This window comes from Bubalus bubalis, chromosome 12 (assembly GCF_019923935.1).
Source record: "Bubalus bubalis isolate 160015118507 breed Murrah chromosome 12, NDDB_SH_1, whole genome shotgun sequence".
NCBI classification, from domain to species: Eukaryota; Metazoa; Chordata; class Mammalia; order Artiodactyla; family Bovidae; genus Bubalus; species Bubalus bubalis.
Window position 1 is genome coordinate 82,409,246 of NC_059168.1, and position 20,789 is coordinate 82,430,034.

The 20,789-nt window shown below is 40.8% G+C and overlaps 1 protein-coding gene across 3 annotated transcripts in view; it reads left to right on the forward strand.

Moving 5' to 3' along the window:
- NBAS (NBAS subunit of NRZ tethering complex) overlaps positions 1–20,789 on the forward strand; it is a 331,354-nt gene that overhangs the window by 74,292 nt on the left and 236,273 nt on the right. For all 3 annotated transcript variants that reach the window (XM_044926228.2, XM_025261541.3, XM_044926229.2), the window contains exons 12-16: positions 2,088–2,216; positions 13,098–13,161; positions 17,133–17,326; positions 18,653–18,907; positions 19,626–19,751. In XM_044926228.2, coding sequence (XP_044782163.2) covers positions 2,088–2,216; positions 13,098–13,161; positions 17,133–17,326; positions 18,653–18,907; positions 19,626–19,751 — 768 coding nt within the window. The remainder of the gene's footprint in view (positions 1–2,087; positions 2,217–13,097; positions 13,162–17,132; positions 17,327–18,652; positions 18,908–19,625; positions 19,752–20,789) is intronic.

A 20,789-nucleotide genomic window follows, 5' to 3' on the forward strand; every position in this document is an offset into this window, starting at 1 on the left:
ATGTGTTCCCCATCCTGAACCCCCCTCCCATCTCTCTCCCTCAAAGCACTTTTAGTGGAGTTGTTTAATGGAGTTCCTGCATGTTCAACACCTGAGTAATTGTTCAGGTGCTGAAGCAATAAAGTATACCTGATCATAATTTCTACTGAGGAGCATGCCTGTCACTATTAGAAAGGCTGTGGCCTAGGTGAGGGCAGTGGGCGTGGTACCCTCAGGGCACGTGGAGCTGGAGGGGAGTCTTTGCATGTGGTTCAGGTCCTGCTGTTTATATAGAATGATGATCTTGGGCAAGTGTTCTCACACTTCAGGTCTTCAGTTTCTTCATCTGTAGACTCTGAAGAATGGATAGAAAGTTATTTTTATTAACACAGATCAGTGCTTCAGAGGCCCGTCTTGTGCAGAACCATGGAGCTAGTCAACATAGAGTTGTGAGAGGAAGATGCCAGGTCCTTCATCTTCTACTTGTTGGGGCTTCCCTGGTGGCTCAGACGGTGAAGAGTCTGCCTCCAGTTTGGGAGACCCAAGTTTGATCCCTGAATGGGGAGCAATCCCCTAGACAAGGAAATGGCAACCCATTCCAGTATTCTTGCCTGGAAAATCCCATCTGGCCTCAAAGAGTTGGACACGACTGAGCAACTTCACTTTCACTTTCATCTTCTACTCATTGTTCCATCTCCATCACAGAGGGAGAGATGTGGTGTATGCAGGTTTTTGCTTCATGTGCTTTTGCTTGCGTTGCTTCTCCTTCTCAAGCATTTGTATTTTAATCTCTTACATTTCATTATGACAATCTGGAATAGATTTATATCCCATTAAAGTGATCCTGTCTGTTCACTCATCCAGCAGTATCCCTCACTTCCAGAAATTGTTCTCCTTGTTTTTGATGGCCAGTATGCCTAGTTGTTTTAGACCCGAGCACTTAAATTCTGTCTGCAGAGGCCAGGTAGATAATAATGGTGAATCAAGTCTGTTGTAAATTCTGTTCTTTTTTGGTATAGTCATTGTTACTTTTCACTTCTGCAGCTTTCAGCCTTAATCTTGGGGCCATAATAGAAAATAATGGGGGTTTTGGCTGGCTGGAAAGCTCATGACCCTTCTAAGAGGGTAACTACTACCTAATTCCAGCCGATTATGCCCTTTGGGCCCTGTGTTGCCAGCTTTTATAAATGTGCAGGAGAAATATCGTTATGGGCTGCCGTTTTCTGGTCTGTTTTATTTTTTGTGGGGAGACTACCTTAGAGCCTGTTCTTAATAAATGGTTGAATGGGAAATAGGTCTTCAGTTAGTATTTCTTTAGTTCTTCCAGCTCTGTTGGAGTTGTTCGGTAGGTAACATCTCTGCTGGGGATGGTTTCTTTGTGGTACCTGAGCAAACCTGGTGTCCTCATGGGAAAGGACTGAGAGTATGTGGACAAGTAGAACTGGGAAGGCTAGTCTTCCTCTGTGTAGCCCAGGTTTGGCCATGTAAGGTCAGTATATTACCAAGTGTCTCTGTTTTGTGGCAACACTTAAGATTCCTTAAATCGAATAATTTGCCAGCAGATATGAAAAATCTTACCCATCTAATGTATTTCTTAAATTAAGGCATGCATTTTCCTCTAGTCGATCTTTTATTCCCTTTGAACCCTTCTCCCCTCCATCTCTTCCTCTGCTTCTCATTCATAGCATGAATTTGTGGCTTGTCCATGGTGTAGAATATTCCAGACATTGTGTTCATATAGAATCTTGTAAAAATTATGAAATTCAAGAAAGGCATAATTTTGTCAACATCAACCCATAAGATACTGAGAACTCATAGTAATATATGTATGATATAAAGGAATGTTTGTATAATGCTCACTTATTTGGATTTTACGTTATATGTAAATCATAACACTATAAAGGAGATTGAAAAAACACCTTTGGGCAGAAGTCTTGTTTTTTGTTTTCTGGAGCACCTTTATAATGTTATGAAGCTGTTCTAGTCCTTAATTATGCAAGATCGCTTACGACAAGGCAACCCTGAAGAACGATATTAATTTCTGGAAGTTATTTCTATTGGCTACAAGTCCCTTGCTCTGACATTATTGTAATATAATTGTTGTCTAGGATGGGATCTTCAAGATGAGCCTGTCTCCAGATGGGACCCTCCTTGCAGCCATTCATTTCTCAGGAAAGCTAAGCATCTGGGCCATCCCGTCTCTGAGGCAGCAAGGGGAGTGGACTCAACACGAGCAGGTGTGTCTCTCGATTGTGATTATTCCTAGAATGATTCTCACGTAAGGGTGAGTACTGACAATACAGATTTCATTCTTGTGATATTTTACGTTTATTTAAAATGTGGCTCACAGCTATTATTTATTCTGATCATTCCTAAGCTGTCCTTTGTTTAAAATATTATCACAGTAGGACAATTATCACAGGACAAATGAGGAACAGAGCAGCACTCCTTGCTGATACTGATCTGTAGAATGGGACACTGTATCCTGAATGTCCTCTGTCCACTGAACTCTTTATGTCCCCTGCCTCCTCATTCCCCAAATACAGAATGGAGATGTTAATTTTTCAGCAAAAGTTAGCTAATATCAAAGATTCAAAAGGTCATTTTCTTCAAAAGAGTTCCCCTTCTTTCCAGATCTTGTAGTTCCAGTAATCCTGGGCTTCCTTCAGGTTGAAGGGAGTTCTGTTTACTCCTAAGGCAGTTAGAGAAGATACACAGAAAGATAGAACTGTTCAGCTTTTTAGTGTCTGGAAATGACAGGGATTGAGAGGTAAACAATTGAGTTGTTTAGGAACAGATAGAATCAGCATCTATTGTAATCTAAATCAGCATGGGCAGGTGAGGTCTGCTCATCTAATGCCATGTGTTGCGATAGAATGAAAATTTAAGAAAGATGCTTTCAGGTGCCTGCAGCTTATGTTATAAACGGTTTAATCCTCTGAGGATCATTTTGTATGTCAGCCCCGTGAGTGTTGATTCTCCTTCCCTCGTATCTGCATGCCCCTTTCCTGGAGGAATATCCGGCTATCGGCTTTGGTGATAGTTTTGTGATTCTGGATTGAAATCTATTCCCTCAAAGATATGAATAGATCCAGGTCTTTTTTTTTTTTTTTTGATCCAGGTCTTTCTGTTAGCATTCTTTTGAATTTTATTTCATCAGAATGCACCATTGAAAGAATTCTTAATGAGCAAACAGCATTTTGTATTTCTCAGACTAGAGGAAAAGAGAAAGGGCCTCTACATTTTCGTACTCTTTCACAGACTTTGTTTTTGCTGTTTTTTTCTCTTAGAAACAATTTTAGGAAGATTTTTTTCCCTCCCTAATTCCTCATTGTGTTGAATTTAATTTGATCTCCACATCTCAGCCACTCTCACTTACTGGATCTAAATTTGCTCTAAAATAGAATAGATCTTCCTCAGTTTTCACCCTCAATAACCAAATACAGGGACATTCTTTCTGTCTCTTGTGAAATGAGAGCTAAGTTGGCTTGTATCTTCTCTCTAGAAGTGAAGTGGATCAGCTCCTAAAACTTTGTTTAAGGGCTCATCAGATAATTGATCCAGAAGGTACCATGCATTTTTCATGGTTATCAATGTACAGTGATGAAATATTTACCTTTCATTATTGGAATAGACCCTGATGTTCTATTTTATGTGGGAAATTTTACATTTGGGCAAACTTTTTCTTTAAAGGTGAACACTGATTATTAAAGTCATTTATAATAGAAACATTGATCGAGTTCTGAAGCACACTTCATATTTCATCTTTTGAGTATCCTGGAATGTCATACATATTGAATAAGCACTATTTTAAAGAAATCCATTAGTATGCTCTTTTTTTTTTTTTTTAAATTCTGGATACTTTTTTTGCTTGCAAAGATCAGTTGCATCTGTTGCAGTCTTTATTGGCACACATTTGAATTTTTAACTGGTTAGACATTTTAATCCTTATTTGCCAATCAATTTCATTATAATTTATTACACTTCAGCTCATGAATGTTATTCATTAACTTTTTATAATGATTCTCTTAAAAACACAAAAATTGTTTAAGAATCTTAACTCAGGAGTGAATAAATTTGAATATCTCAGTGGTTTGGAATAGGTCATCAGAAAAGTAATGTGAAAAAAAACGAAGGGACTTCAGAAATGGCCACAGGGATCCACGGGAGGGGTGAGTTCAGGTCAGGAATTCACCTGTGGTGTTGTCTTAGGGAGAGTCTTTTGAACAGAAATACCCCGAGAGTTTAGAAGGCAGTTCGTCAGGAATTGCTGAAGCCCGGTGTTGGTGTCGTACCTCTGAGTTTCCGCCTCACCCCTGTAGCTCTGATTAGTGCCCCTCATACAGCCTGTGGATAAGACGGTACAATGATACAGCTCCTCAAGCTAGTTGTACCTTTTATTATAATTTACACATTTTGGGGGCTTATGTATCAGTTTCTTTTTATTTGCTTGGTATAAATTAGCTCCTTTGGATGCCTGAGTAAACTGGAAGAAAGAGGATTTAGGACTCACAAAACTGAAAACCGCAGACCCTAGTTGCCATCACCAGGGACATTTTCAAGTAGTGGGGTCCTTTGCTGAGGGGTCCGTGGCTTAGTGATGTCCCTGGACCTGATCCTACCTTTGGTGCCATTCTCACTGCTGCTCAGCACATCCTCATTCCAGAGTGCAGCCCCTCACAGGCTGGGGGCTGCCAGCGCCCCCCTTGACTGCTGCTGCGCAGCACCTGGAAAGACTCGAGCTGAACAGGACTGCATCTGCCCTCTGAGACCCCTGCCAGTGCTAGCTTCACGATAAATTCTTGTCCAAAGTTGAGAACAGGGAGGGCATTTAACCTTATCCATTCTGAGGTTATGGTTGGAATACTGTAGAGACTCCTCCATTTACCTGTCATCTTTTCTCGTCTGGTCATTATGCTGTTTATACCTGCTCCTTGAACCCTCCTCTCCTGCTCCCTATTTTTGTCTAACCCTTTTCTGTTTTACTTTCTGAAACTTCATTCTATCAATAAACAAGTTGCTAGGAGGCTTCAGCATTTTTACAGAGCATTCTGAAATAAATGTATCAGGTTTACAGAACTCAGTAGGATTGAGGTGCAGATATGTAATAGTCTTGTAGCTTTTATAAAATTAACTCTAATTATATATATTAAATAATAACCTCTATTTCCTGAGCACTTACTTTGCCTTAGGGTTTTTCAGCAAATAGGCAGCAGACCTGAGGTTTGGTTTCATGCCCCTTTGGCTCTGATGTCCAGGCTTTTTCCATGACCATGTGAGAAAATAAATATATTTTTAAAAATGTGAGAAAAACCCTATTGGTTAAGCTTTTTATCAGGCTTTATTTATTTGATCTTTAAAAGAAGAGAGGCAAATTCTTTTTCTCAGGGCACTAAATACAGCTTTCTTCAGCCTTCTCAGATACGTTGAACTCTAGAGCCGTTAATAGTGTGTACCAGATACCAGAATAAGTAACTGAGAAAGCCTCTTGCTGATAAAGCCTTGACTTTACGATGGGTATCTACAGTACTTCTGACGTGGTGACATGAGGTGAGGGTGTTAGCTGTTCAACAAAAGGAGTTTGAACAATCATACCATGTTTGAGTCTTTCACCTGTATCCGGGGGATTAATTGCATTGGGTATTGGACATTTTAGATTTGGACTTGAATGTCTGGGGAGAGTGACTAAAATCTAGTGTACTAGTCAGATAACAGAGAACAAGCTAGTGGTTACCAGTAGAGAGAGGGAAGAGGGGAGCAGAAAGAAATGGGTAGGGGATTAAGGGGTACAAACTGTTATGTATAAAATAAGCTGCAAGAATATATTGTACAGTACAGGAAATACAGCCAATATTTTATAATAACTATAAATGGAGTCTAACCCATAAAATTTTTGAATCACTGTGTTGTACACCTGTAACTTAATGTAATACTGTACATAAACTATACTTAAGTAAAAAAAGTCAAGTAGTGCAGTCGAGTAAATGTAATAAAACTTGAATGTAACAGTGCTGTATAGAGTAGGTTGTCACTTATAATATTATCATAAAATAATAAAGTTCAAGTATTTGAATCTGTACTGAGTCCTAGAGTAGAAAATGTAATAAATCACAGTCCCTTGCCCTTAAGACATTCATTGTGTTGCAAGGGAAATTATTAACAAATTAAGAAAATAATGTGTTAGTATTTTGCTTCTGTTGGTGGTGTTGGGGGGGGATTGTTGGGAGTAAATGGTGTTTGTATAGTAAAGCTTGGGTGTCAACAGCAATTGTATTTCTTTTGTTTACTTCACAATCTTATTAATCAGAACATGCTTTTAGCTCATTTTAAGAGATGGGAATAGTGCTGAAGAAAGTTAATTTAGATTGCTAAATGTTAGAATCAATGTTCCATTTTGACTCAGGTCCTCTGACTTCATAGGTCAAGCCTCCCCCCCTGCCACCCCCCAGAGACTCTTCTTACAGCACTTACACGTAGAAATCCTGACTTTAAGTGGGAAAGTTGGGTGCTAGCTAAGATGTTAATGGGAAACAAGGAGAGACAACCCATGTGGTTTCTGTGAATGGCACCTGGAGTTGTGTGCTTCATTATGTAGAGATAACTGGGAATGTGAAAATACTAATGTGCACGAGGTATAGTGGAACTTCCCTGGTGGCTCAGACAGTAAAGAATCTGCCTGCAATGTAGAAGACCCAGGTTCAGTCCCTGGGTTGGGAAGATCCCTCAGAGAAAGGAATGGCTACCCATTCCAGTATTCTTGCCTGGGGAGTTCTATGGACCGAAGAGCCTGGCAGGCTACAGTCCATGGCGTCGCAAAGGGTTGGCCATGACTGAGCGACTAATACTTTCACTCTTTGACTTTTTCATATTGTCACTTAGCAAATATGTGGTGTCATTTTGTATATTCATCCCTGGCTGAAAATATTGAAAAACGCTTAAACAACTGAAAAACACTTCCAACAGCTGCTCTTTTTTCATTTGTCCAGCAATAGTTGAGTGACCTTGGGCCAGGTTAGGGCAGGCTTTGGATTTCTTTGCGGCTTCTCTGGGAAAGAAATGGATAGCCAATTAGTTTAAAATGGTGCATATAAGGTATGGAGACTTAGTGTATATAGTATATGGGGACTTATACTAAAGCATAAGACTATAGTATACTGTTTACGTACAGTATGCTATGCTAAGTCACTTCAGTCGTGTCTGACTCTGTGCGACCCCATAGATGGCAGCCCACCAGGCTCCCCCGTCCCTGGGATTCTCCAGGCAAGAACACTGGAGTGGGTTGCCATTTCCTTCTCCAGTGCATGAAAGTGAAAAGTGAAAGGGAAGTCGCTCAGTGGTGTCTGACTCCTAGCGACCCCATGGACTGCAGCCTACCAGGCTCCTCCGTCCATGGGATTTTCCAGGCAAGAGTACTGGAGTGGGGTGCCATTGCCTTCTCCTACCTACAGTATACTAAAGTATATATACTTATAAGTACTATATACTTATATATGTACTATATATACACTTATATATGTATTAGTTCAGTTTAGGCACTCAGTCATGTCCGACTCTTTGCGACCCCGTGGACTGCAGCACGCCAGGCTTCCCTGTCCATCACCAACTCCTGGAGCTTGCTCAAACTCATGTCCGACGAGTCGGTGATGCCTTCCAACCATCTCATCCTCTGTCGTCCCCTTCTCCTCCTGCCTTCAATCTTTCCCAGCATCAGGGTCTTTTCCAATGAGTCATTTCTTTGTATCAGGTGGCCAACGTATACTATAGTATATAAGACCTTACATACTAAATAGTGTAGATAGTATATAGGGACTTAAGACTTCACCTTCCAATACAGGGAGTGTGGATTCAATTTTCTGGATGGGGAGCTAAGATCCCATATGCCTCACAGCCAAAAAACCAAAACATAAAATAGAAGCAGTATTGTAACAAGTTCAATGAAGACTTTAAAAATGGTCCACATCAAACAATCTTAAATATATAGAGAAAGTATGTGTGTGCTAAGTTGCTTCAGTCGTGTTTGACTCTCACTCTTTGAGACTCCATGGACTGTAGCCCATCAGGCTCCTCTGTCCATGGGAGATTCTCCAGGCAAGAATACTAGAGGGGGTTACCATGCCCTCCTTCAGGGGATCTTCCTGACTCAGGGATTGAACCCATGTCTCCTATATCTCTTGCATTGGCAGGCAGGTCCTTTACCTCTAGCGCCGCCTGGGAATCCCATGTAGTCAGCTTACAGCTTTACCTTGAATGTTGCCTGAGAAAAAAATTAATGTTTCTCTTGCCTGATATGGACTTAAAGTCTTTTACCAAATTGTGAATTCAGCTTGTCTGGGCCTTTATTCAAGCAATACTTTATTAGTTTTCATAATACTATGCTTTGTTTGAATGAGTGTTTTCTCTGTAAAATCTAATGATTAAAGATAGTTTGGAAATGTCTATTCTGATTTACTTCTATCCAGTTTTCAGTTGATTAAATACTTTGGCTTTCATTGTCAATATGAAAATCCATCTGGCTAGAAATCTGTATTAAGTTTTGTTCATGTTTGGAATATACAGTAAAATTGCCAAAGTGATTTTCATTTCCAACATTTCCCATATGTTATGTTTATATATTTACGTCTCATTTTTGGCCTTAATTTTTCTCTGAAGTTTTATTACTTATTTGTGCTTCCTTAGATGTAGTAGATATAAGACTTACCATTTCCATTTGATTTTATTTTCTCTTTGACACGTAGTAGGTGCTGGAGTAATTTTGTGAAGGGGATGAATCAGTGAAGGATAAGTGGGAAGATGATAGTTCTTGTGATTAATCGGGATCTTATCCACAGCTGTTTTCACAGCTTCACTAGGCTGTCAGTTCTTTGAGAAGAGACACTGAACACACATTTCTTTCCTGAGATCTAACAGGGGGCTTGGCGTGTTAAATACTGATAAATGTTTGTGGAATGAATAAGCATTTAAAGGTTACTTTCATGCTATGATGACAGGGTCTTTGTTATGTTTAGCTTCAAGCCATTAAAAAAGAAGTCAACAAATAAAATCCTTAAATCTGAGAAGACAGATTTAAGGCTAATGCATTAGCCATAATAGCCTTTCTGTACGAAATCTATAACTGTATTCTTGGGGCATCCTCCTAGGCTGTTTTCAGGCATATGGTAGCATGTCATACAGGGAAGAGTGATATGGAGGTTGCTTCTCAGAATATATCAACACAGTACTGGGAGTGAGTGCCAACTCTGTACTTTCGTAGAGGTCTTGGGAGCTTGGTGATCCTGTCCTCAAAGCAACAGCCTCCAGAGTTTGTGTCAGATGCTGTAAAGCAGAGCCAGACCATGGTTCTCACAGATAAAGTCCTTGGGGTTCTAGGGTGGTAAGTTTGGGCCAGTTTGAATAGTACAAGGGGAGCAGTGGGAATGTCAGCTTAGAAAGTGGTGAGGGACAAGCCATCAGGATAATCGTCTGGCAGGTCACCTCTGCCTGAGGCAGAGTTAAGTTTGGGATTTTGTTTGCTCTTCTTTCTTAAATATACTATACAGATAATTCTATCAAACTCCCACATATTGTAAAGTTGAATGCTTAGTTCAGACATGTAGACTGAATTGCTGTGTACTCTTAAGATAAAGATACAGTTAGATATATACCCCAAAGAATTTAAAACAGGTACTCAGACACAGTACATTTTCATACATGTTCACAGCAGCCACAAGCTGGAAATAAGCCAAATGTCTATTAATAGAAGGATGAACAAACAGATCGTGGTATATACTTGTGATAGAATATTATGCAACCATATAAAAGGAAAGAAGGTGACATCTTAGGTCAATCTTGGGAACATTATTATAATCAAAAGAAGCCAGACACACAAGGTTATCTATTGTTTGAACCCATTTATACAAAATATCCAGAATAGGTAAATCCGCAGAATCAGAGGGTACCTTGTTGATGTCTGGGGAGGAAGGAAAAGCGAGGCAAAGGTGCAATGACTAAGCGGTTTTATTTTGAAGTGATAGAAAGGTTTTGGAACTAGATGGAGGTGGCAGAACACTGTGAATGTACTAAATAGCACTAAATTATTTGTTTAAAAGTGGTTAATTTTATGTTATGTTTGTATCAGCTCAATGAAAAAATGATCTCATTAATCCTCTTCTCCCCACATACCCCCCAGACAAAAAGAATGCGTAGAATTAGAATAGGATGCCTGTTGTCTTGTACTTTGACCTTTTTTTTTTTTTTTTCCTGAATAAGGCTAGTATTTCCCTACCTGTGTCCTCTGCATGCTGTATTCTGTGACTGGAATGCCGTCCTCTGTCCATTTTCCACATCCAAGTCTTATCCAGCTAGAAATGTATACAACACCATCAGGCTTTCTTTGTTCCTCTTCACCTCTCTTTATCTTTCTCAATGTACGTGTGCGTGCTCAGTGGTGTCTAACTCTCTGCGAACTCCTGCCACCCACTCTCCCCCATGGACTGTAGTCCACCAGGCTCCTTTGTCCACGGAATTTTACAGGCAAGAATACTGAAGTGGGTTGCCATTCGCTTCTCCAGGGGATCTTCCCAACCCAGGGACTGAACCCGTGTCTTGCCTCTCCCACAGTGGCAGGTGGATTCTTTATCCTTGCACCACCTGGGAAGCCCTCATCTTCCTGAAGCCTATATCCAAAATCATCTCTTCATCCTTTGAGGACCCCTAGCACTCTTATCTGTAGGTCTTTTTTGGGGCAGTTACCAAATTTGACCTTGGGTTATAGTTATTTATACCCATTTCTTATTATATCCTTGAGTATGGGGCCTGTAATGTCTGACTTTTTCTTTCACAGTGTAAGCACGTAGTGTTCATTGACTAAATATCAGAAGAAACCACACTTTTGAGGAGCTGTGGGAATATTTGTACTATGTCAACTTAATTTTTCTATAACTTAGCCATCCTAGTTAGAACTCAGCGATCCAAAAGATTGATGAGTTCATTCCCTCATTCAGCATTTAGCTGCTGTGACAGGTGGGCCCTGACAGATGGTGGGAGTACAGGGACCACAGACAGAGACCTGGAGGCAGGGGAAGAGATCTTCACCTTGTTTTTAGCATGGGTTTCACAAGAGGAGACACCTGTTGTTTAAACAATCTCCACGGAACAGCCTGGTCCCAGAGTGTGGAGCTTGGCTCTTTTGACTCTGTACTACTCGTTCATGGTCCTCTGGCTCATCTCTGAATTCTGAAAGAATTAAAAAATTCTTTGAGTTCTGAAAATATTTCTGCCAACGAGATGGCTTCTTTTCTCACAAGAGTTCTTGTTAAATTTCTCTGTAATCTGTACATCTTTTATTTTACCCAAAGCTGAATCATAATTATTGTTATTTGTGGGGCTTAAAGTTTGGAAGTGTTGCTCCATACTGCCCTTGTGTCCTCTAGAAGGTAAGTGGGAGGCTCCCATGGCCTCACAAACAGCTGCTGGCGGGCACCTGTGCTGTCATGGAGGTGCAGCTGCTGATTCGGAGGCATTGAAAGCTTCTAAGGTGCCTTGTAAATGGTCAGATAATGATCTTAATTTAATTGATTATTTTCTGTAGTACATACCTTATTTTAATTTTTTGAAACTTAATCTTTTTTTTTTAATTAAGTAATCTAGGACAATCCATTTCTTTCCCTAGTATCAGATCAGATCAGATCAGTCGCTCAGTCATGTCCGACTCTTTGCGACCCCATGAATTGCAGCACGCCAGGCCTCCCTGTCCATCACCAACTCCTGGAGTTCACTCAGACTCATGTCCATCGAGTCAGTGATGCCATCCAGCCATCTCATCCTCTGTCGTCCCCTTCTCCTCTTGCCCCCAATCCCTCCCAGCATCAGAGTCTTTTCCAATGAGTCAACTCTTCGCCTTATATGACAACTTTTTTTTTTTTTTTCCTGATAAGAATTATATCTTCTGTTCTCAGGGACCACTCATAGTGACTTGTCACAGTAGTGGAGAGCAGAAAGTACTCAGGCTGTGGAACAAAATGCCAGTTTCAATACTGGAACGTATTAGCCACTGATAATTTGGTAATAAAGCATACATGTTTATTCTCTTGCATTAGATGAAAAAGCACATATTGACATAAGTAGAGCCTCACTTTTTTTTAGGCTTAAGATTTCAGATAACCCCCAGCTGATATTTTGTTGTCCGTCCCCTCCCCCCCATACTATTGTGATTCTGGAGGTTATGGAATTAACAGCGGGCCTGGGAAATGTCAGGCAGTGGCTTAATCTCGGTTGTTTTGTTATGTTTGAGAGATAGTGATGTGTCCTGACGTTCACAAAAATGGGCATGACATTGTGTTGCCATGAGATTAGACAATGCATGTATTGAATTTGAGGATTGCCTGGTTTTATATATATATATATATATATATTGATTTAGTAGATATTCAGTCATAGAAAGTTGGAAGTGGGGTTAACACGAAAGTTGTGGGAGCTGAGGCCTGAAGGGTTGCTCAGCTTATGAGCAGGGTAGCATTTCCATCCAGGCCAGTGTTTTATTCACAACAGCATAGCTGTTCTCCTCCCAGTATGCGTGTGTATGTGTGTCTGTGCGCACGCACAGGATTCTTAGTGTAGTCTCCTTTCATTTGTATGAATTATATTCCTGCTGTCATTGTTCTTGCGCTATTTTCTTCATTAAATTGAGTCACAGTACTTGCATGTGCACATCTTCAGTGTATGAACAATTGCTCTTCAAGATCTTGGAAAGATATTTTTTTTTTTTTTTTTAATTTTATTTTATTTTTAAATTTTACATAATTGTATTAGTTTTGCCAAATATCAAAATGAATCCACCACAGGTATACATGTGTTCCCCATCCTGAACCCTCCTCCCTCCTCCCTCCCCATACCATCCCTCTGGGTCGTCCCAGTGCACCAGCCCCAAGCATCCAGTATCGTGCATTGAACCTGAACTGGCAACTCGTTTCATACATGATATTTTACATGTTTCAATGCCATTTTCCAACTAGGTGTCACTAAGATCAAAGGAAAGCATCATTTCTGTTTTCTTTTGAAACAGTCCAAAGTTCTTGGTGATGTTCTTATAATTTTCTTACCTTGTTGAACAAAAAATTTATGTGCCTGTGTTTCATATTCAGCCAGGCTACGATGACCTTAATCCTGATTGGAGACTCTCTACTGAGAAGAGAAAAAAAATCAAAGGTGAGTTGTATGATGTATGATAATTAAAACCTTAAGAGACTCTTCATCTTTAGTAAAGGTACATATGATAAAGAATATATAGGAGAAGGAAAACTCTTTTTTTCTTTCTACTATAGGTTCTCTGGCTGGGGCCTTATAAAATGGGGTTGACAAAAGACAGATTAATAAGAGAAATAAGCAGAAGTTTGTTAGTGTGTAGTGTGAGTTGATACATGGAGTAACTCAGAGGGTTGATTGGAAATTGGGCTTATATAGCATTAAAGAAACAGTTTCTAGAGAAGTGTGAAGACAAAGGAAAAGTAGTTGGAATTTCTCAGTTTAGTTCAGTTGCTCAGTCGTGTCCGACTCTTTGCGACCCCATGGGCTACAGCACTTCCCTGTCCATCACTAACTCCTGGAGCTTGTTCAAACTCATGTCCATTAAGTCGGTGATGTCATCTAGCCATCTCATTCTCTGTCGTCCCCTTCTCCTCCTGCCTTCAATTTTTCCCAGCATCAGGGTCTTTTCAAATGAGTCTGTTCTTCGCATCCGGTGGCCGAAGTATTGGAGTTTCAACTTCAGCATCAGTGCTTCCAGTGTACTAACCAGGCCGGACCCTGTTTAGCTTCCAAGAACAGACAAGATTGGGAGTGTTGAGGGTGGTGTGGCTGTAGGCTGGAATTTCTAGGAGTGGCAAATACGTGGGGAAAGTAATGGGATATAAGCGCTAGTTTGTGATGTAGATTCCTTTGGTGCTGTCTCTGGCCTCATAAGAGTTGAAATTTGTCTCCAATCATGAACTCTTGTTCCTCCTGGCAGAGGGTGAAGAGAACAACTTTGTACATTTATGTCCTTCATTGCTGGTGTTTAGTCGCGAAGTCGTGTCCAACTGTCACCCCATGGACTGTATCCAGCCAGACTCCTCCGTCCATGGGATTTTCCAGGCAAGAATAATGGAGTGGGTTGCCATTTCCTCCTCCAGTGGATCTTCCAGACCCAGGAACTGAACCCACGTCTCCTGCATTGGCAGGCGGATTCTTTACCACTGAACCATCAGGAAAACCAAAATTTATGTCCTACTTTTAGGCAAATAGAGGACAGAGAACTTTTCTTGTATCTGCTTCTTCTTGTTGCCTCCAGCCTGAAATAATCCTTACGGCAAACTGGCATATTTTGGGGTGGCATATTCTGCCACCCTGCATATAAAAGTCTCTAGATAATTCTGCTTCACTTTGGAAGGAACACTAAGATTTTGTAGAATGGGGACAAGGCAACAGATCCAACTTCCTGCTGCCCAGGTGTTAATATTTCATGTTTTCCCAAGGCCAAGTCAGCTGTGTCAGGCAGCATGGCTCTCCTACGTCAAGCCAGCATGGAGACGGCAAGTTCACAGGTCATACGTGTGGTCCTTTGTAAATAAGTGTGCAGGAGATCGCAGAAAGGGATTTCTCAAAGGGGAAACTGAGCAGTTATTGCTGAGGCCAGGCTGAGCATGTGGTAGGTAGTAAGTAATGAGAGATTGGAGGGATTTTTTTTTCATATATTTCCCATGTCTAAATTATTATTATTTTTTAGTAATGAGCAATGTTTTATAAATAAATAAAGCCTGCATTATTTACAGTTAATTAGATGGCAGTGGCACCCCACCCCAGTACTCTTGCCTGGAAAATCTCATGGACGGAGGAGCCTGGTGGGCTGCAGTCCATGGGGTCGTTAAGAGTCGGACACGACTAGGCGACTTCATTTTCACTTTTCACTTTCATGCATTGGAGAAGGAAATGGCAACCCACTCCAGTGTTCTTGCCTGGAGAATCCCAGGGACGGGGGAGCCTGGTGGGCTGCCATCTGTGGGGTCGCACAGAGTCGGACACGACTGAAGTGACTTAGCAGCAGCAGCAGTGATTATTTAATTGGTAGATGAAAACTGAAAACAGAAATTTAAAAATTAAGAGTTTGACTAATCAGTTCTTTTTTTTTTTCTGGTGAAACTCCCCTAGTTCAATACTTCTGAATTTTTAAGTGTCTCCTATAAAATGAATTATAGTTACCAGGCTTCAAAATCTTTATTAAATTATGCTTCTAATTGCATTTAAATAGCTTAAAAGTATTGATTCATTTATATCATCTGTCATGTTCATATATTCACTTTTGTTAAATAATCATCCAAAATACTCATTTAGAAAAACATTTTTGAGAAAACAATTTGTCAAAGCAGAAGATTGACAACATATTTAAATGATGTGCTCTTTTTCATCCCCCTTTACGTTAAGCTGTAAGCTGAGGAACATTGATTTTCATGTTTTCTTGGAATTCCTTATTTATATAGATTGCTTTAGGCTTAAATAGGAAGAAGATGTTGAATTATTATAGTCATTATTTTTTAATTAAAATAATGGATTATTCTAATAGAGTTCATTTCCTATTTTATTTTTTGTTTGGCCATGCTTCATGACTTCTGGGATCTTTGTTCCCCAACCAGAGATCAAACCCAGGTCAGGGCAGTGAAGGCGCTGAGTTCTAACCATTGGGCAGCCAGGGAATTCCACTAACCTATTTTGCTCCAATGTTTACATATATTTTAAAGTTTATGGTTTACTGTTTTATGTATTACCTTTAAACCTCATCAGATTGTCAGTGGAACAAGTAAGGTATGTAAAGGGCAATAAAATCAGAATAAATATCACGCTATTTCCTTTTGAATGCCTCAGTTTGGTGAACCACAATTCATTTTTATCTCCCCCCACCCCACCCATTTCTTTACTGGTCTTTAATGTGTTTTCCTGTTTCTGAATAGCTGTGGGTGTGTGTGCTCAGTCGCTCAGTCGTGTCCAACTCTTTGAGGGCCCCATGGACTATAGCCCACCAGGCTCCTTTGCCCATGTAATTTTCCAGGCATGAATACTGGAGTGGGTTGCTGTGTACTTCTTCAGGGGATCTTCCCGACCCAGGGATCGAACCCACGTCTCTTACGTCCTTTGCATTGGTAGGCAGATTCTTGTGTCACCTGGGAAGCTCCAGTTGCAAATGTAGGGAGAAAAATTCTTTTTCCTTCTACCCTACTAGATTCTGAAATCAACCAAGACCCAGTAAATTGGACTAACAAAGAACCGATTAATAAGGAAAAAAGCATGCACTTTTACTTACTGTGTTTTAGGGACATGGGCGCCTTCACAAGGGAATGAAGACCTTAGGAAGTTAAACCTGATCAGTGTTACACTAGGTTGGATGAAGAGTGGGAAGGTGTGGAAAACCTTGACAGGACACAGGGTCTGAGCTCAGGATGTCAACTGGGAGAGACTTAGCAGCTTGTCTGTCTGTTTTTCCGTGCCTTCCCTCTGTCTTTGGAGATAAGGATGCAGCTTTCCTCCAGGTGTGGAGAGGGCACCTCCCACATGAGGATCTTAAGACCTGCTCCAGGGGAAGGTCGGCGTCCTTCCTTAAACCTGGCATTTATCAGTTTATCTTTTATTTATCTTTTGTATGTTGAAAATGGCGATATGTCTGTGAATGTTTTTCATATTTTGAGCAGAAAGACCTTAATATAGAACTTTGGACTTTGGCAAATCGGTGGCATTCAGATTTTTTTAAATAAATTACCACTTTGTATCTTATATTGAATTTCCCAGGTGGCTCAGTGGTAAAGAATCTGCTGCAGTGCAGGATACATGGGTTTGATCCCTGGCTTGGGAAGATTCCCCTGCAGGAGGAAATGGTAACCACACCAGTATTCTTGCCTAGAAAATCCCATGGACAGAGGAGCCTGGTGGGCTACAGTTCATGGGGGTCACAAAAGGGTTGGACACAACTAAGAGACTAAACAGCAGTCTTAAATTTGAGTCAAAATCTGAGTGACGACTTACATTTTACTCTTATTATTTGTCATACCTTTAGGGCTCAAATAGGTTTTTAAAATCGATTATTGGACTGTGTGTGTTGTATGTAACCTACATTGATTGATCAATTTCTGTTCATTTACTTTTCCCCCCATTAGATAAGGAGTCCTTTTACCCACTGATAGATGTGAATTGGTGGGTGGACAGCGCAGTGATTTTGGCTCGCTGCTCTGGTGCTTTGACTGTTTCATCAGTGAAAACTTTGAAAAATTTACTGGGAAAATCATGTGAATGGTTTGAACCGTCGCCTCAAGTCACTGCTACCCATGATGGGGGATTTTTAAGTTTGGAGGTAATTCTTTCCTTTTTGAAGCAACAAGTGTGTTTGAGAATAGTTGGGAAGATCCTCTGGAGAAGGGCATGGCAACCCACTCCGGTATTCTTGCCTGGAGAATCCCATGGCCAGAGAAGCCTGGCGGGCTACAGTCTATGGGATTGCAAAGAGTCAGACACGACTGAGTGACTAACCCTACTCACTACTACTGTGTATTACAAAAGAAATTTAAATGTCTGATTTTTAATTTTGAGTATCCCATTATTTAATCTTATCTTTTAAAACTAAAAGTTTGTTACTGGAATCAGCTTGAGTGCAGTATAAAAATATCTATTGTTTAGTCAGTTTAAAAAATTACATTTGTATAAGAAAGAAAAACATTTTTAGTCATTTTGTTTTCTACAAAGCACTTTTCCCTAATGGACACGATAGACTCCCCCGCCCCCGCCCCCAGATTAGTTATTTAAAAACATAAATAATATTACTACCAAAGAAATACAGTCTTTAGCCTATTTCTGTGAAATATAACAACTTAAAACTTTTGGTTCTTCTGTTAAAAAATACTTGTTTATTGTGTCAAAAAAATTTGAGATGAATGTAGTATTTTAAAGTTATGTTTTAGTCATTTAAAACTCTTATTTTATTTCCAAGTTAATGACCTTCAATAGTTTTCACTTCAATGCAATTTGACAGTTTTTTTTTTTACCCGTAAGTTTGGTACTGATTCTCAAGATGTTCTTTAAAGAAAATCATGTTTTAAAATCCAAGGCAACTCTGTTAAGTTTGGAATGAAACTTATCTTTAGCAGGCAGCCTTCAGACTCAAAACTTTGTGCAGCTTCAGACATTGTTTAAAAGTTGGGCAGAAGGGTAGCTATTCTTGGTAGAGCAAATAAATACCTTCATGTTCATTTGCTAAATGGATTGAAACACATCATCTTTTCACAGCAGGTACAAAAAATATATCAAAATATCAAAAGGAAAATATCAAAATATATCAAATATATTTTATCAAATATCAAAAATATCAAAAGGAAAGAAATTAACATTCTCCTTTATTTCCCTAAAATAATTACCAAGCATACATTGTACCAGACCATATTAATAACCTGTTACTAAAGCAAGCTTTAGTTTTAGAGATTTGGAACCAGTGACTTGCGCACATATTTCTGGAGTTGTTGATGTATATAGAGTGTTGTTGGGTTCCTTTGAATTCCATGCTTAGTCTTAATCACACCACTGATGTAATGCATCAAACCAGAGTAGAATTAAAATGCTTTTTCTATTAGTTCTAAAATCTTATCTTTAGTTCCTCACTGTTCATTTAAAATCTTTTTCAATTCAGTGCGAGATTAAACTTGCCCCCAAACGATCTCGTTTGGAGACGAGGGTGGGAGAAGATGACGAAGAAGAGGATTCGGATTCTGATCAGGGAATCTCTGCCAAGACTCGCTACTTTGGCTATATAAAACAAGGCCTGTACTTAGTGACCGAGATGGAACGGTTCGCACCGCCCCGGAAACGCCCGCGAACCATTACTAAAAACTACCGCCTGGTGAGCCTGCGGTCCACGACCCCGGAGGAGCTCTACCAGAGGAAGGTGAGGGTGTCCTGTTACTGTGCATGGTCACAGATTCAGTTATGATTCTGTTGAGAAAAACACTTTTTTTTAATAAAGGAAGAAATTGAAAGAGGGATTGTTGTATCAATATGTTGCAAACGTCAGTATGATAAACCTTCTGAAAATGCTGCTGCTCTTTGTGACTGCTCTGTGCCTGAGCGGTCACACAAAAGCGGTGGTTGGGAGGTGAGCTCACCTGGACCATTGTCCCCTTGGTGGCTCTGCCCAGGTTTTCACTCCGCTTCTTGTGGCCTTCGGCTCTCACCTCCTCTGTGCTGAGGACAGCTGTCTGCTCAGACTGCAGCTGGGGAGGGATGAACTTGCAGGCTGGATTTCTAGTCGGGGGTTTGCCTGGGAAGCAGATTCGATCAGCACTGAGTACTCCACGTGTCTGTGCTGCAGCGTCAGGAGAGGAGTCCTGGCAAAGGACTCTGGCTGTCGCCCTGTTTGTGCTGGCTTTGCTGTTTTACTCTGTAAGCACGGGCACTTTACCTCTGTTTCTCATTTTTCTGGTAAAGTGCTTAAATGGATGCTTGATCTCTCTGGCCCTCATCATGTTTGTGAGCTTCTGGTGCCACAGGACACGTGGGGGTGGTTGAGAGTGCGTGACCTCCACTATTGCCATTCATTCTGCCATCATCGTGACACTGCGACAGCTCAGTAACATGACATTCCTGTTCCATTTCCTTGTCCAAAGATCGAAAGTGAAGAGTATGAGGAAGCCTTGTCCCTGGCTCAGACCTACGGCCTGGACACTGACCTGGTGTACCAGAGGCAGTGGAGGAAGTCAGCGGTCAACATTGCTTCAATTCAGAATTACTTGGTATGTTTACATAGTTTGATAACATGTAGTAAGAGTCGTAGTTCTTCCCCTGGTGGCTTAGATGGTAAAGAATCTGCCTGCAATGCGGGAGAACTGGGTTCAATCTCTGGATTGGGAAGATCCCCTGGAGAAGGTAAGGTTCATACTTAAAGGACTATCTCATGGCTGTAGGGCTTCATATTGGAGTACTTTTCACTGATGATTTTTCTTTGTGAAGCGTTTTATTCAACCTGGAAAAATTACCTTGTTTTCAGGCTCTGTTGGCTCTGCAGCTGGATTGTTGGTACCAAAGACCTGTGTGTGAATATTCCCTGATAAACCAGCCAAGTACCTGGTCTTGGCCTAACCCTTTCCCTTCATCTACCTCAGTTACCTCAGTTCACTGCCATGAGTCAGGGTCCTGTCAAGAGTCAGGAACCACACAGGAATTTGAAGAGAGAGTTTTAATACAGAGAATTATTTTCTGGTAACGAGAGATTAAGTGTATGAGGGCAAAGATAACTCTAAGGAATAACCTGGGGCTGAAGGGAATGTTTCCAAGGAGGTAGAAAACTCAGAGGGGAGGTGGTGGTCAGCTGGAGGCTGGTAAGTAGGAAACGCCTCCACTAGCAAGAAGGCTGGTAGATAAGGAACCATGGCTAGGACTGAACAGAAAAAAATTCCCCCTGGAGTGCAGGCAAGCCTAGTTTAGGAAGCTTCCCATTCAGGTGTCTGGGAGGTTCACTGGGGAGGAGTCTGTCCATGGGAGTGCAGTCGATGCTAAGTGGGAAGTTGTCCTCTGAAGGAGGAAGCGGGCAGAAAGCATCGCAAGAGGGTCCCTGCTGGCACTGCTGGCTTCCCAGACACAGGAGAGGTTCTTCCTCTGCAGGGCCCGCCCCCTGCAGCGCCCTCTGTTGGCAAAGCTTAGTATCATGTCGGCCCCAAATGGAAGATGCTGTTTATCTCTCTCAGCTAGCTTTGAAGAATGCTTTTGAAGCTGAGAGGCAGAAAATAGATAACTGACATATCAGTCTTGTCACTACCCCCTTTTTGCTTAAA